Source organism: Tyto alba, unplaced genomic scaffold, assembly GCF_018691265.1.
Source record: "Tyto alba isolate M040663 unplaced genomic scaffold, T.alba_DEE_v4.0 Super-Scaffold_38, whole genome shotgun sequence".
Taxonomy (NCBI): Eukaryota; Metazoa; Chordata; class Aves; order Strigiformes; family Tytonidae; genus Tyto; species Tyto alba.
In genome coordinates, this window is record NW_024881313.1 from 17,036,124 (window position 1) to 17,053,786 (window position 17,663).

At 38.5% G+C, this 17,663-nt stretch overlaps 1 protein-coding gene across 1 annotated transcript in view; it reads right to left on the minus strand.

Annotated features, from left to right (window-relative positions):
* Positions 1-13,595: 13,595 nt before the first annotated feature.
* LOC104359344 (pituitary tumor-transforming gene 1 protein-interacting protein) overlaps positions 13,596-17,663 on the minus strand; it is a 30,374-nt gene continuing 26,306 nt past the window's right edge. The window contains exon 7 of the mRNA XM_042802025.1: positions 13,596-13,847. Coding sequence (XP_042657959.1) covers positions 13,798-13,847 — 50 coding nt within the window. The 3' untranslated portion in view covers positions 13,596-13,797. The remainder of the gene's footprint in view (positions 13,848-17,663) is intronic.

Here is a 17,663-nt window from a genome sequence, read left to right on the forward strand (position 1 = left end):
AGAGAGGTGGGTGAGATGACATGAATAGGAAACCAGTGGACTGCAACCATTGGGCTGGATACGCAAGAGTTAATAGAGGTGCAGGTCGAGATCTGAGCAGAAGAAAGTCAGTCCAACACAGAGAGGAAGACCTACGAGTCATCCCTGGAGAGCTGCTAGCCAGAAGTGCATGGCACTTTCAGAACTGAATGATACCAGGAGATCTTAGTACCTCACTGACCTATTAAATTCATTATTGTTGTTGGTCTGTATGTAAGCATGAATTAGTACAAGATATATCTGCTTGCATTAGTAATGAATTGATCCCAAAACACATGCAATATTGAAACTAACTTTATTCAAAGTTTATAACTTTTGATTATTTATCTTACTGAGAGTTTAAAGATCAAATTTAAAAACCACATATTTCAATCCTAGCATATATTCATGTCAGCTAACCTCAAGTTTGACATTAACTACCTAAACTCTTTATCTAATTGATGAAAATAAGTAGGTGATTCAGGACTAATTTCCATTTTTATTTCTGATAAGAAAAATTCACCAGTCACAAGGTACTCTAGCAGAACTTCATTTACTTGTATAGAATTTTCCAGAATTTGTATTTTATGTTTCTCCTTTATAATTAGACACCTATAAAATGTGACAAAATGGACAGGACTTTCAGTGTGGTTCGGTTTAATATAGTAAGAGTTTAGAAAGTAATCCCACATTACTTACTAATATATTGGCAATATTTCTGAAATTCTGCTTGAAGTTACGATCATCCAGAATAGATGTATCTCTAAGATTTATAAAAGGTGATACACAATATAAATAAGTGCATATACCCAGGGAAAAAGGTCCCTGAGGAACAATACCCAAGACAAATTTCCTGCAAGGTAATTTTTCAGGTGATAGCTTCGCTTGACAGAGTCCCTGCTAAGAAAAATGTCTTTCAGAAAAAAAAGTTTGTGGGCTATACAGTCCTAAGGAAAGCCCCTGATAATTACAGGTTCCTGAGTTCACAAAACAAGGCTCTTATAATTGCATGGCATACTCCAAGCATCCCAAAGGAGGTGACACTAAGCCCTCATTCCTCCACCCCAATTAAATGAAACAAAATCTTTATTGCTTTAGACCCACCTTTTCACCTAGTTCCTCCAGTTCATAGACAGCTACTTTGACATAGAAGAACCTTATATTGTATGAAAATTTAGCACTCTATTTCTCCATTGCTAGTAAGAACAATAAAAGGAAGCATAGAAATCCAGTAAATCAGAATAACCCGTGTCCTTACAAAAAACTCCTTGGTATTAGATCAACAGCAGAGAAAAAAGACTATCAAGCAGAAGAGAAGGGAATGTATTCTGAACATTCTTCAGGATAAAAACAGATTAGGAAGTGAAGGATGTGGTCCTTCAAGGAACGGGAAGATATCCTCAACTGCGAACAATCAGCTGCATCAGAGTGAAGAAAAGTTCTCCTCCGTAGTGACATATACCTCTCGGGTAACTTCCCGCTCTTTATGTACTGCATGACAAAGATAGTCCCGGTGGTGGCTCTCTCTAGACTGTTGATCATTTTTGACTCTCAGACCAGCAGCGTTGTAGTGCCCAGCCATCGCTACAAGCCAGACCTGTCTCCAGTGTGTCCCAAGCCATGGCAACCACACAGACCTCCTGCTACTTGCAGAGGGTTCATTGGATTCTGCAGCTCCATATATTGTACAGGGATGGACATTTTCTCTTATTTAACCAAGTTCAGTTTTGGGTGGTGGTGTCTAAATGTGCTTTTTTGGTTGTTTACTAGAAACAGGATGATTCCACAGCATCACTCTATTTTTTTTCACCGTTTAAACTGAGGATTAGAAGTTGGACCTGGAAAATGAGAGTCAGTGACCTTGCTGGGATTTCTGTGGTACAGTGCCGTCCAAAGATCATCTATCTTTGCAAACACAGAATTCAGCTGTTGTGATTCATGGCCTGTGCTTGATGTCAACAAGAACATTGGTCCCGGTAATGACAAATGGCTCAGGCTGCATCTAGCCTTCTGTCCAGCTGAGCAGCTTTCATATTAAGTAAATGAGCACAGTTTTGTATCATAGATCTTCGAGGAATAACTTGAAGAGAAGACTTGCTTTACTGTGTTCAAAATTAATTAGAAATATACTCAATACTTTGTTTCTTGCTGCATAACCCAATCTCCAAGTTATGCTCCTTGATGCTTCAGTATGCTCGTTCATTAAGTATATTTTCGTCTGTCTTACTTTGGCTGAAGTCGTGTATCTGTATTTTAGGATAAGACTTCATGAGGTGATGCAACTAGGAGACAAAAAATTAAAAACTTTTTAATCTATTTGATGTACTGAAAAGCATGTCAGGAAGGAAATTTGTAATAAAAGACATAGGTTTGTCGCTCCTCTTTTTGATTCACATCCTCATCTAATTATGTACTCCTTGAAATGACAGTTCCCTTGTGATACTCATTTAAGAAAAGTGATAACCAATCCAAAGATTAAAACCAACATTGTAGAACAATTCCATTATATCCAAGATCCAAGTCCATCATAGAACTTTCTGATCACCAGATCTGGTGGTGTCTAGCCTGGGGGCATTAAATAGCTTCTCTGACTGATGTATTTATGTATATTTGCAGAGTTCATATAGTCATGTTTTCCAAAGTTAAAAAAATCTTTCTGTTTGAAATAAAAATCTTTCCTCATGAATTAAAATTAGATCAGCACCGTGCTTTTCTTCAAGTGGCCTAGCTCCCCATGGAGAGAAGCCAAGCCCCGTGCAGGGAGCTGCAGCTCCAGCCTGCACGGCCGCACACTCCGAACTCCCCACGAGCTGGCACGCAGGCTGCTGTGCCCGCTCAGTGAGCCACTTCAGGGAGCTGATTCTGCTGAAAATTAATTACCCCCCTCCTCCCAAAGGGATTCACTTTTAGCCAGAGAAAGGGTCTGCACTATTGTACCGTATGGCCTTCCCCTCTTCTGCTGCTGACATACGGGAGAGAGAGGAAGGCCTGGCCAGGGCGTGCTTGCTGGTAATAGCCATGCTCATAAACTTGGAATAGTTTAAGACAAAACAATATAGGAAGTAGCAAACAGAGAACACTGTTAATACATGGTTAATACATGTTAGGACTTACCTTGAAGTGTAGGCAAGAAAAAGAAGTCAGAAGGTTTAATTTATTTACCTTCCCTCCCCCCTCAATAGTTTTTAAACTCTTGATTTATTCTCTGAGAGCGAGGAATATAGCATGTAAATTGCCAAATACAGCAATGTATATCTGAAAACATGACTGAATTCATGCATTCTTCCAAATGAAAGCAAAGAGATTTCTATCTTCCATTATCTAAATCTGATTTATAATACTCTTTAACACAGGATCTAGAAGTATTTTAAATGCCACGTGAGTGTGAAAATAAGTGAGAGACTAAACTCTTCTAATTCTTTGTGATCTTTTTAATTCCAGTCCTAGAACTAGACTGATAACATACTCTATAGATAACATTTTTAATTTATTCATTATATTCTAATAATTTTTCATGTAATTACATTAATAAACTGGGTATAGTCCTTTGAAGTTCAATTTAGAAAGTACCATGTTATCTCCATGTAATAAACCTCATGTATCTACCCTCCCTCTTCTACTATCATGTCTAGTGACTACTATTAAAAGCTTTTTAAAATATTCCTTTGCTCAATTTAATAGGGATTTTTACAATATTGTTACACATTCTAATCGAGTGATTAGGGTTTTCATGACATAAAAATATATAGTGAGTAACTGGAACTATTGGAAGTTATGTAAAAAGAAACGAGCTAAAAGGATAGTAAAATTTTTACACACACACACACTCACAGACAGACAGAGTGATGAAATCCAGAGTTAGAATTAAGCACGGCTGGTGCAGTGTGCTGTAGCCTAGAGCAAAGCCCCTGAACAAAGTGCAGCTGGCCTTAGGAAACCAACCCACTGCAAAAGGCCCCTCTAGGAACAGGGTATTATACTGTCCCTCACTCTCCAATTCTGAGAGGCAAAACCCCCCTTGTGCTAGAGGGTTTTAGTCATCCAACCATTTTATTGCCAGTTTTTGAATATCATCAGCCCGGGTAGCTTTGGCTAACCATCATATTCTACATTTGATGAGGCGACTAGCTCAGCACCCCGATAGCCTTGAATACTCTCCTTTGTCACTTTTGTGGACCCATGTTTGAGCCTTGAACACCATCTTAATATGACATAGATGTCCGTATGTATGTATGATAAGCTGGAGGTGACAATTTATTAACATATTTTGGCAATGTCAAGCACGTTACAGACTGTTGAAGCTGGTGCTTCTGATATTCCTTGAATATGGATGTTTAATAAAGACAAGTGATCATGGCTGAGGGGTTCTGCCTTCTGCATATACTTCCATGTTGATCTATTTGTTTTCCTCACATATGGGAATGGCAGTAACAAAACAATTCTGATAACAGGGAAGTTAGCTTGGATCCTAACTACCTTCATAATTTGGGTATATGGGAGGTATTTACCCCTTAGAAGTCATAGTCCAGCCGATCCCACTGCTTCAAATTAATCATATCATCCTATATCCAGTTTTCATCTCCTGTGAATCAACTTAATTTCCAGGACCAAGCTGAAAACTGAAATGAAGTGTGTGTTTCAGCAGAAGCAGGAGCTCTCAGCATACAGCTACTTATGATTTTAGTAGCCCAGGACAGATGCTTAGTCTATTTAAAAAAAAAAATAAATCTTCCTAAATGTTTTTATTATGTGTTTTCAGGTATAAATCTCCCATTTCCATATGTGTAACAGCACATTAAGAAGTGAGAAATTAGTCATGATAGGGGATTTCTGAAAGTGCTCTAATACAATTAATGAAAAAAGAGAAAAGTGCAAAGTGAAACTGAACTCTGAAAACAGTGAGATACTTGATTTTGGTTACAGTGTCTGCTAGACCCCTTTTCCCCCATCCAAGGAGAGCTCCTTGCACACATTAGCTCTTCTGGCCCCTGTCTCCATGGACTCAAGTCCTGTGAGCTCAGTGGTTTCCAGCATGGTCTCTGCTATTGGCCTCACTGCTTCTCTTTGGTTTTTAAGCCTCCGCAGAAACAGGACCTCAAATGTCAAACCAATAGGGCACGTAGGACCAGTGCTGACTCCCAGTAATTTAAAAGCAATGCCTCAGCCTCACTATGTGCTTTAGAGACGAATACTAGAAGCAGAGTTTACTGGACATCAAACCTAGTCAGTCTTTGCTTCATGTAACTCTGAACTAGATTTCTACACAGTTCTCTGCCTCTTTTCTCACCAGGAAAAAGTAAGCTCCATATCATGGGGCAAGCTGAATGCCACATTATGTAAGACAGGAGTGCAGAAATATTCATGAGACCGTGTAAACATGGCTTAGTCTTAAATGAGGCCTCTCATCTCTGTGGCAGCCAGCAGTGAAACACCATGGAAAAACAGTAGAGATGGAAAACCACAACGTGTAGAAATTAATGGTGTATGTATAAACAGAGATTAAATTCTTGAACATACATGGCAGAAAATTCAAGTTCTGCACAACCGAAAGGATTACTTATGTCTTAAGAAGTAAAAGCTGTGAAGGTATCAGAGTACATCATAACAGGAGATTTCTCAAGATCTGAAGCAAACTTTCTGCTTAAATGGGAGATTTATGCAGCAGCAGGGAGGACTTCAAGGCTCTTATTAGATAAGCAAGCAGGCAAATATATAGATGCCTTAAGTGACAAATAGGGAATGAGAAGGATAATGCAGGAAAAAAATGTACACATTACAGCAGATTATGAAGTTGTCTATGTTTTGCAGAATGCTCTCTGATTTCAGGCACTGAATTCTGCTCTCTGAAGAGTTTCTCACCAGTTAGTGTTATTCTGACATGCGTAGGCTAAGATTAGCTCTGATCGTCTGCACAGTGGAAGGGATCATCTGCAACTCTTACACAAAAGGTTTCAGGCAAGAGGAATGGGAAGCAGCCGTGAAAATACAAGAAATTCCCTCCTGGGTCAGAACAATGGTCTGTCTGGCCAGTATTCCCCTTGTCTGGGGACATTCAGGAGGCCGACACTGCTCTGCTGACATTTGGATCTTTGCAAAAACTCCATCAAACAATCACCAGTGCGGGAAAGCTGAGTGACATAACTGAGACCATGACATCTAAAACTCAGAAAGAAGCTGTCCCTTCTAATCCACAGCAACTGATCTCTGCTGGTGAGAAATGAAGGATGGAAATACTTTTCCAGACCATAAGCTCCAGCAGGAGCTCACTCTGGTATTGCATTTGTGTGGAGGCATGAGCGAGCCATCTCTTCACCCACTTGCCCAGAAATGCAACCATGACAAAATGGTGCCATGCAGATGCCACTGTGCTTCTCTTGCTTTGTAACTGCAAAGGAAGAAGCACAGCTGTACCAGCAACCAACGTCCCCAGGGTGAGCTGAGGCAGAGGGCAGCCTTCGTCCTGCTGGCTCTGGCCATGTGCTGTTCAAATAAAGCATCAAAGCACCTCGTTGGTCTATTGCAGTAGCATCAGCTCTGCCACAAAACATGCTTTTGAAAATAAGCTACTCAGTGCTTGCAAAGAAAATTAATTAGGATCAGTGGCAAAAGGAATTGCATTTTAGGGAGAAAATGCAAACTCTGCAGTCCATTCTTTTTCTACTGTCCCTGATCCACAATTTTATTAATGATGTCAGAGTCCACAAAGTCCTTTTAGTAGCTCTTTCACTAAAGACTAGCTGTCCATGAGTTTGTATAATTCATCTGAACCTTCAGACACTGTCTGTCTCTGTAGCCCTGCGGCAGCTAGCTCCAGATGGGCTCTTATCTGTTTTAAACTGATCTCCCACTAGTTTCATTGAGTATGTCGTAGTTCTGGTAATGTGGGATCACTGTTCTGCACTCACTTTATCCACCACTTTGATTTCTGTAAACCTCATTCATCTCTCTCCCCTCAGTCTTCCTCCCTCAATTCTGGAGAGCTCCAGCCCTTCAGGCTCTCCTCATAAAGCAAAAAGTATCATGTAGCAACAAACTGACACCCCTTCATCCCCTTCCTGACACTTGGTATTCTCTTAGGATTTTTTTGGCCACTGTGTGATTTCAAAGAATTGTCAGCAATGACTCTGATCTTTCTTCTTGGCTGCAGGCACCAGTTCCAAGTTTGGTATCATGTAGGCATGGTATTTTTCTTCAGCTGCATTACTTCACATTTGTCTACACTGATGCTCATCCGCCCACCTACTCTGTTTTGTGAGGTCTTACCACAGACTGTCACAACTGGTCCTGAATTATTCACAGACGTGGAGATCTCGCTGCACACCCTCTTCTAGGTCACCACCATGCTGATTAGGCTGAGTCGTAGCACCTATCCCTGGAACATCCTACAGATCATCTTTTCCATTCTGAAAAATTATTTGTTCTCTATCCTTTAACAGGCTTTTAGACAAATTTGGTTCTTCAGTAACCTCTGGTGTGCAATATTGTCAAGGCTTTTTGAAAATCCATCTGTATCATACTCACTAGATGGATTTTATCTGTGTGCTCATCAGCACCTTCCTAGAACCCAGGTGGTCAGGGAGGCAGGATTTCCCTTTGCAGATGCCATGCTGACTCTCTTCTGTACCAATCTCATTTGTCCAGTGCTTAACTGATCTGAATTCACTCTGTAGCAAACTAGATTTGTGGAACTTCAAGAACATACAGGAAGAAGACTGCAGCATTAAAGAAAACTTGGGTACTTCTGCAATACAATAGGCAAAATTGTCACCTTGGAGATTACCACCTTGAAAAATTTCAAACCCTGTTTTGCCAGGGCTGAGGACTTGAGAGGTCATCTGGTTATAGGAAGTGCCAAATTCATACAAAGGAAAAAGAAGTAATGAAAAGAAGTAATGGGAGCTTGAAGGACGTTCTCCGTGAGGGCAAGAATAGGGTGTGTGATTCCTGAATTGATGCATGGGAAATAAGTAACTAGGGCTCGTCTGAGAACACCAAGTGCCTGATTCTATTTCAAGCCAGGTGACAAGTAGGGGTATAAGGAAGGTTGCCCTTGAGATGCAGGTCAGAGATGTAGTTAGCTCAGGAACTGTGACAGAAACAGTGTTATGAAAATCCACCTCAACTTGAGGTAATTAAACATTTCCTAATCCTTTTTTTGCTGTGCTGCTACTTGACAGCTCCTTGCACAGATTGAACTGAAGGTCAAACTTAAAAAAAAAAGAAAAAAAAAATGCCTCTGGTCCGACTGCAAATAACTTTTTATCTTCATCCTGCATCTTACTTCATCATGTTAATACACAAACATTCAAGCTTACATGGTTCTCAAAGTGACTTTGCTTACTCTATTACCCATTTATCTGCCACGCAAGCACTTGACTCGAAGTGACAGCTCAAAAACTCTGCCCTCTATTACTTTTTCTTGTTTAGAAGCAATTGCTGTATCAGCAAGAGAAAAGTCACTCCATTTGATTAATAATACATACTGATGGTTGAGACATTCAGTCAGAAGACTGATAAATTTATTAGGCTGCTGAAATCCATTGACAGTTTTCTCTAGGTCTAGACTTACCTTCTGCCCTTCCTGCTTTGTGGAAGCTCATGTAAGACACCACTATATAGTTGCTTTGCAAACTGTATAAGACAGGTCATGAAAGTTTGTGATTTTCAGCCAGTCAGTCTTCCTATAAACAGTAAGCGTCGTTATTGATACAGCAAGTAAATCAACCTGGGAAAGTTTGATATACCAATATAATGTAGCTGCATATTTTAATTTCTATTTAAGATGACAGGGTATAACAAAATACATATGCAAATCTCATCAAAGATGTGCAAAAGAAACCCCCTTTTTTTTGACCACTGTTCTCTTGTTTCCCCACTATCTAATCCCTTTTGCCTCCCTTCACAACTTTTCTCATTTATGGATGGTTTGGTTCATTCACTGCTTGCACACTTCAACATGGCTTAAAGCAGTAACAAAGAGGCAGAGTAGAACAAAGAATTTTGTTCTCATCTCAGACATTTAACACTTGCTGTAGAAACTCAGCATCAGAAAAGAAAGCAAAGATTGTATTTTTGATAACTTAAGTGTGTTGTTGAGGACAAATGCACTTGAACTCACACATAACCAGAGATACATGACAAGATGACCTAGATGTGAAGATGACATGGAGTTGACAAAATAGAGTTCTAGACTTGAGAGCCAACATGCACTTCTGAATGTTCAAACATTTGAACCTCTCATGCCAAGTCCAAGTCTTGATGCCAAAACAAAGACTAAGTGTGTTCAGCCAGAGATTGAGTATAAACCATGTACAGCCACCAAAATAAATGATGTATAGGTTTTGGATTTTGTTTGAAAGTATCAGAATTGTGACCTTTTCTTTTAAGTTTTGGGTGAAGCAGCATTTGGGGAATGGTCTCAGAGGATTCTGTCGAGGGTCACCAAGCAGAAACCCAGCTTTAGGAATTTTCTGGAAATAATGATAGTTCAATCATGAAATGCCACTCTCTACCTACTTTGACAAGCATTCTGTCCTCTCTGTCCTCCAAGTGGCTGTTCTAGGACCAGGCCAACAGAATGGATAAATCAATCAGTCGATAACAACCTTGGTCTCACCATCTTTAGAAAGATGAGAGCACATGTGAGTGCTGAAAAGCATCCACTCACATAACCTCCCTGATTCACACTGTGAAGCACAGCGCAGTCACAGATGCTGGCTGATTCAAAGCCCCAAAACTGAAGGTGATCAAGCCCAGAGACAGGCAGGAATTGGGGGCACAGCCAGGTGCAGCTGCTGCCAACTTCACCATGCCCCTAGACCACTGACTTCCCCACTCCTGTCCAAATCATCTCCCCATCATTTCCTCTCAAAGAGTATTTTTTCCTCTTCACTCTCTCTCTGTTTGGTCCCTGACACTCAGGAGGGGAAGAAAAGCATGCTAGCTGATTATCTCCCACTTCTTTCTGGACCAGCAAAAAAAAAAAAAAAATAAAAAATAAAAATCTAGAGAACTGCGTGTTCAGGCGAGGGCATCTTGGGGTTGCAAGACACGGGCACACAGTTCAGAGCCACTCTTCAGGCACATACTTGGTGTAGTAAGAAACTGCAGTTTGGCACTCTGATTTTTTGAAAGGATAGATGATAAAAACTATGTATGGGAGTCTGAAACAAAGATACTGTAAGAAAAAAAATACCCAAACAAACATAAAATTGACTGTTTTCCAAAATTATTTCCATCTGCTTACTTAATAATCAAGTAACAATTAAGCAAGACATGGTGCAGACAACTTAATGGACCCATCATCAAATCCAAGATTTCAGAAATGGGAAAAAGTATGTTCCTGCATTATGTTAAAACAGCATGCTTCAATCTACTAAAATTCTTGTTACATAAATAAATTACATGCAGCAACATTACTCTTAAGGCTGACGCACTTGAGTTTTCAGTACTGCAAGCTCTGTTCTGTGGAAAGATAAACACATATTTTAACTTTTTAATTTCCAAGATTGCTCTTCTTTTCAGATAATAATATCTTCACTACTAAAATTATCAAGCAAAACCCACTAAAATAAAAAATGTAAAGACAGAGGAAAGAGTGAATAGAGTGTGAATGAAAGGAAAGTCTGAGAAAAATGATTGGCAGCGATATTATGGATCTCAGGCTTATGTTATGCTGTTCCCCTACTTTCATTTTTTTCATATTTTTTTTCATATCCCTTCTATCTCTTTTACTGAGAAAGTGTGGAGGAGGGGAAGCTCATACGGAAAGTTATAAACACCTTTGTTCACACATCTGAGAACCAAAGATACCATGTTACCTCTTTCTACAGCTGTTTTGTCAATTACTTGTGGCTACACCAAAATACAAAGACTAGCAACCTTCCTATTGATAAACCAAATCCACTATTTCTCTAAAGAAATACTGACATACAGGAAAGCAGAGAAGGCTGCAATTAAAGTATTGAAATAAAGATATTTTCAATTCAATTAATTGCTCCAATGAACATAGTAAAAAAAGCTAAATAATCCTAAAAGTCTAGGGATTGTTTGGGGATTTTTGCATTTTCTATTAAGCTTTAAGGCTGCTGTCCACAATAGTCTCATTAGATTAGTAGTCTTGTCTTTAACCAGGTAAGCAAATATACAGTATTAGATGTCCAGCTTCACATTCTGTACAAATCATAGCCTACACTATAAAACTGATTCTTAGTACATGCTAAATCTGGTTAAGATAAATTACATCACAGTTGTTACTTTTTGATGCCTGCAACCATGGCTTAGGAATGACCAAGCTAACTAACATAGTGTATAAGATTCCATGGATTTCACTCAACTTTCTGTTTAAATGTAACACAACTATTCTCCAGCAATGCAGCACTCATCCCATCCTCTCAAAATATTTTGGTTCTCCAGGTACTTTGCCATCTACAAAATTGGAAGAAAGGTTGTCTCTGCTCCCTTGCTTTTGTTAGAATACATGACAGCCCTTCATATACTGTAGCAGGTGCTGAAGAAAAATGCTTTTCTATTAAGTCAGGAATGTCACTACTTGGGTCATGAGACATCAGGCAGACCTTCATCATTTTTGCAAAAGTTATCTCCAGGGAAAACCATCAGCATGTTTTATTTCCACACTATCAACTCACTCTTATCACAGACCATCATTCTTCAAAGACAGCCATTTGAATAATGCTTCAAACTTGACAATACCTGACAGATGAGGAAATATAGGAAATTAAACACAGTGCTAAACATGAGTTAAGAAAAAAAAAGGAAAATTGGAACATTATTCCATTAACATGAAGTTCAATAGAGATTCAGGAACTGGGAAACATTTTTATATAAATTCCCGAGAAACTGTATGCAGAGAAAATGTTTACAGAGGTGAAAACAGTGAAAGAATGGAAGGGAACACTGTACCAAAATCAGTGATAAGTGATAGTTACTAAAGCCTAAGTAGAGGCAGGTTCTTTGTCACTGGAAGGAATGGCAATTCACCTCATCTCCCACAGGAAAGATTTAATTCCCACCACACCTGTATGCTGTTAAGATGTTATTTTTTGGTCAGAAAAACAGCAAAAGCAAAACCGTATCCTTTCACTTCTCCCAAACTTGATCACTTCTTTCAAACCAAGTTAATTTAAAATTGTATGGAACAACAGAACTAAACAGAACAAAATTAAAGATGTTAAAGTGTTTATTTTACAAATGTTGATAAAAATAACATGAACATCTTCAATATTGTACATTTGTTTAATGGATAATATACAGCAAGGGAGGTTATTTGAAGTATACAGAATAAATGGAAACTTGCATTATTGGGGGGGGGACACAGTGAAGAATAGCTCCTTGCTTGCTTGCATCATACTGGTAAGCTAGTAAAAGCGCTCAATTAAACACCTCTATGAAAAGAAACACAGGAAATAAATCACATTTTGGAAATATCAAAACAACAATAAAAGGTAAAAAAAATAACTGCTTTCTTACTGTACTGGGTATGGCTGGTATGGAGGTAACTTTCTTCACAGCAGCCCCTATGGTGCTTTGCATTGGATCTGTGGCTACAACAGTGCTGATAACACACCCGTGCTTTGGCTCTTGCTGAGCATTGCTTGCACAGCATCAAGGTTTCATTTTTCCCTACTCTGCCTGTCCCAGCAAGAAGCTGCGAGGGGATACAACTAGGACAGCTGGCCAGAACTGACCCAAGGGATATTCCAGGCCACACAATGTCATGCTCAGCAACAAAGACTGAGGGAAGGGTAGGCACAGGCCTGCTTCTGGAAGGCAGCAATTGCTTTTGCATGACCTGTTCCCCTACCCTCCTTTTCTTCACTTACTAAACTGTCTTTATCCCAACCCAAGAGTTTTCTCACTTTTGCTGTTCCCATGCTCTCCCTCATCCCACTCTAGGGAGGGAAGGAGCAAGCAGCTGGGTGGTACTTAGCTGCTGGCCAGGGTAAACGACAGACTTGGGGCAGAGGTGTTTTGGGGTTCTTGTTAATTATACATTAAGCTTGAAGAACAACGGATTTCTTCTGATCTTTCTTCTTAAATTTAGGCACACATAACTGTTTATTTTAAGAATTACCCTCTTCAAATTTTGGTAACTGAAGTAGCTTCTTTTTCACATCAGTGATATATCCACAGTACATATTAACATTTCCACAACTACGTTAATTTATTCAAAGACAAATATGCTCCCCTCTCTCAACTCCTAAGACATTACACTCAAAGATTGTTCTTCAGATTAAAAAACTCCCCCCAATTCTCACACTAGGATAGTACACAAGAATGTGCCTGGTATATTTTTTCATCAACCAAGATCAGCTATTTCTGCCGTGTAAAGCTGTGCTTTGATGTTGCCTTTTATTTTTATAAAAAAAGATACAGTAGGGAAAAACCTTTATGTAGAAACTGGGGAATAACTGTTTTGAATTCAGTCTTAACTGCCATTTAAACACAGGATTTGGACTATTAGCCACCTAGATCAAGTAATAAAATACAGTTTTAAGAGGAGGAAAGATAGTATTTCAACTTATATGTCACCGTAAGGAAAAAAAAAATATCAAACATTTCAACAACCAAAGACATTTATTAAAAAATTAGTTCAAGATAGGTAGAAGATAGAAACATGTATTTCTAAGTCTTCATCCACTCCTAGTTTTACAACCAGGAGAAAGAAAACTTTGGGGAAAAAAAAAGCCCAAAGGGCAAATGAAAACAAACTATCTTTCTGTATTCTGGAGTTACAGCTCTAGTGGAAGATGCTCAGCTTTATTCATTCTCAAATCTGCTGTATGGATTATCAGAATCCTGGAGAAGACCTGCAAAACAAAACAGGACTGGATTTATCATTTTCTTAGCAATATTACAAAACTTTTGAGTTACTGACCTCACTGTGATAGGTATTCCATATAACAAAACCAAAAAGACAATTCTTGTCTTGTAATAATTGCTCTATCATCCAAACACTCAAGTAAAATATTAAATTGAAAGTGTTCTTAAGCACTCTTGTTTCTCAGACTATAATAATGAATAGGTATTTCATGATTTAGCAGCAAGAGAACATTTCTCTATGAAAAATTCTTATGGAAAAAAGATTTCTCATTTGTGAAGTACAACCTATAAAATGCATTTGTAAGAGTCAAGTCTACAAAAACTTAAGTACAGAGATGGCTCAGGAAGAACAGATTCAGTTTTAAATTAAAGTTACTGTAAGATCATCATCCTTTTAAAATGTAAGATGCTGCTACTTTGACTTAGTTCTACTTTGATTATACAGAACCATCTATCACATACAGCCACTTACATCATTTCTGCAACAGGACAATAATCTCTAAGAACAAATGAAGATCACTTCTACATGCATTAAAACCTCTGGGGACCAGAGCAAGAGCATCCCTTAATCCAGCTTGCAGTATGTGTCCATCATGAAGATTCTTGCTGACTTTACCAGGATACTGTTGTGGAAAGCACTGCAAAGCCATCCAATTAGGCTGAGTGTCTGGATATGCATACCATCTTCTGTAAGGGTTAGTTGAGCAATCACTCTTCCATACAACAATTATTTCAAAGACACTTTAAACCACACACCAGATTTGGGCTAGGCAGAAGTGCATACTGAAAATAATGGAGTCCCATACGAGTCCAGCGGCTGACCTTTTCTCGTGAAAGAACAGGAACACTACCGTTACCTTTTCTACAAAGATTTTTATACTGATGTCTGGCAGGCCTGGACTCTTCTCTGGGTCATTTGTTTAGGGCACAGAGACAGAAGACAGCTAAGCCAAACCAACCCAATTCATAAATGTTCAGATTCACAATAGTGGAAGAGAAAGATTACACTAGTCACTTCCAGATCTTGTAAGAACTCCCCTCAGAACTTTTCATACTGTACCTCTTTTCCATGTGCACTTGCACACAGATACTGAACATGCACTGTTCTATCTGAAAGTCAAAACCTAATGGCACTGAAGAAAGACTACTTTTGTCTACCTTGTTGCAGTTGTTGCACTTCCTTTGAACTGCCAGATTATTTTAAGACATCAATCAAGAAGCACAACTGCTTAGTGCTGATTGTTTTATCAAGAACTGCCACTAACTACTTGATAGGGAACAGCAAACATTAAGGAATGAGTATGAGAAAAAATAATCCTATAATTACTCAAATTTACAAGATTACAAGCAGTCAATTTGTAAAAGTTAAAATCAAACCCAGCTCTCATACACACTGGCCCTTCCTTGTCAAAAAAGGGGTAAACCTGTCACATTTCTAAAGCTTCAGCCAGGCAACATGAAATACAGTCTGTTTGCCTGGTATAGTACCTTGGGTCAACGGTACTATTTACATCTTTCTGTAACTGCTTTCTTAAAAAAAATAATCTTTTAAGCGATTATATAAGAATATTAGATGACATCATTGTCAAGAATTATTTACAATATCTTGAGATCTTGAAATTTTTGTATGTTTAAAATTTCAGAAAGCAGTTACTTCTCAAATTTAATCTTACCTTTAATGCATTTAAACAGAGTTGTAATGTCCGTTAAATCTACTCTAGCCAACAAGTAAGCTAATACACAACAGAAAAAGCTCTTATCCTTGGCCTATTATTCAAACTTTAGTGCCTGCAGGTAACATTCCTGCATTAATATAAACACAAATACAGAGAAGAAACATTTACTTTATTTCCAGACCACCAACACCACCCCTCCTTCCTCCAGACATGTTAACACTTTGGCAGCTAGGATCTATGGATCCTAATATACTTAGTTACCTGAAAGACAACTGAGTAGTCCAATTTTCAAAAATTTTTGAAGTACTTTATTTCACCCCTTCCAAATATAAAACATATCTATGCAACATTTACAGAAAATTAGCAACAGTACTAGAAATTAATATTTTTATTGCAATTGTCATTGCATAAACTCCCTGTACTCATTAAGTTCCACTAAGAAATCGAGGCACCAAACTTCGAAAAATTTTCCAAAGGGGCAAGAGGTTGTACCAGATGCCCCGACAGAATTAATTCAGGTTGCATACTTCTCTGTGTAGTCTGGCAAGTGCTTATTATGTGTCCTGTCTTTCATTCAAGATACATACCTGTCACTTGATAGATCTGAAAGTATACTGCACAGTAAAACACTAGACACTGTTCTCTTACAGCTTAAACAGCTGAAATCCATTGGAAATTATGTTCTACATCCAGTAGTGCCAACTTCAAATTAGTCAGAGGATGGTGTAAGACTCCTGACAAACTTTTCCTTTACCATTCTGAGGAGCAAATATACTTTTATCTGCCCCTATCCCAAAACACTTAGAAAAAAGGCATTTTAGATAGATAGTCCTCATATTTCAAGTGATTATGTCATTTTACTCATGGCAAATGCCTTTCCCAGTAGTACTTGCTTTAATTTTACTGAATTATGTTTAGGAGTGAACAGATATAATCACAACCAATCAGGTACTACTATGTTTAACTTAAAATTCTCTGATCTGTTTTATTGTACAATAATGGAACTAAACCGGCCTTAAGAACTACGGGTCAATCCAGTGTGAATATTATTGGTCATGACTTCAGAAATTAATCTCCTAGGAAAGAAGGTACCCCAAGAGAAATGGCAAGCCATCCTTCCAGATGAGGATAACCGGAGGTTACAACATCTGATAGACCTTGCTCTCAAATCTGCATCCAGTGTTTAAGTTTCTTTTATCCTCAGCATTCTAAGTACATCATAAGATTACATTAAGTGAGAGGAGGAAGGCAGCAGCTCATCACTTGCACCAATTCTTACTGAACAAGTTGTATCAGGCTCCAGTAACTGGACAAAAACAATCTAGAGACATTAAAAAAGGAACATGACAAAAAGCTCCTGTCAGCTGCCACAGCTGCTCTTAGCTGTGACACTCAAAGAGAAGCTGCAAGCCTACGCTAACTGGATAGCATGTCTGGTTCAACTAAAGCTCATGTGCTGCCTTGAACCAGAAACGAGTTGTCTCTATTGACTGTTTCCCATTTGACATGGGAGGAACTACCCAACTTGTAATTTACACTTACAGGTTCAGAAGCTAGATTTTTGTAGCTTCAGGAGTCTTGTTTGCAATTAAGTCCATTCCATGTTACTGCTGAACTTGAATATTGACACACAAGACACTTGTAAGAACCTCTAGCATCTTACTTCTATTTACCTTAATTTTGGGGCTAATATTTGACCTACTTAGCAATATTTAAGAAACACTCAAAAATCTGAAAGGTAGTCAAGTATCTTTCATTAGCTTGCATGAAGTAATGAGGCCTTCTAATATGTATGAAATGACAAAGCAATCTTAAGAAATTAATACCTCTTCCCAGCATATTCATTTATATTATATACTATGCTAACTATGCAGCTTCTCAGTCATTGAAATCTGACTCTCATCACATATCAGTGCTGTCCAAAAATAGAATTCACGAGTGAAATACTTACAAGAGACTATATGCTGCAAAAAAAAAAAAAACAAACACCCACAAGTTTGCTGCATGTCTTCACCCCTTATTACACTTTTCCTCTTTATTTTTAACCCCCAGATTAACAACTCTATTCTTAAACTAAGTAGCTTTAAGTGTATACCAAAACAAGGTTTCCCTTCTTTGCATTCAGAA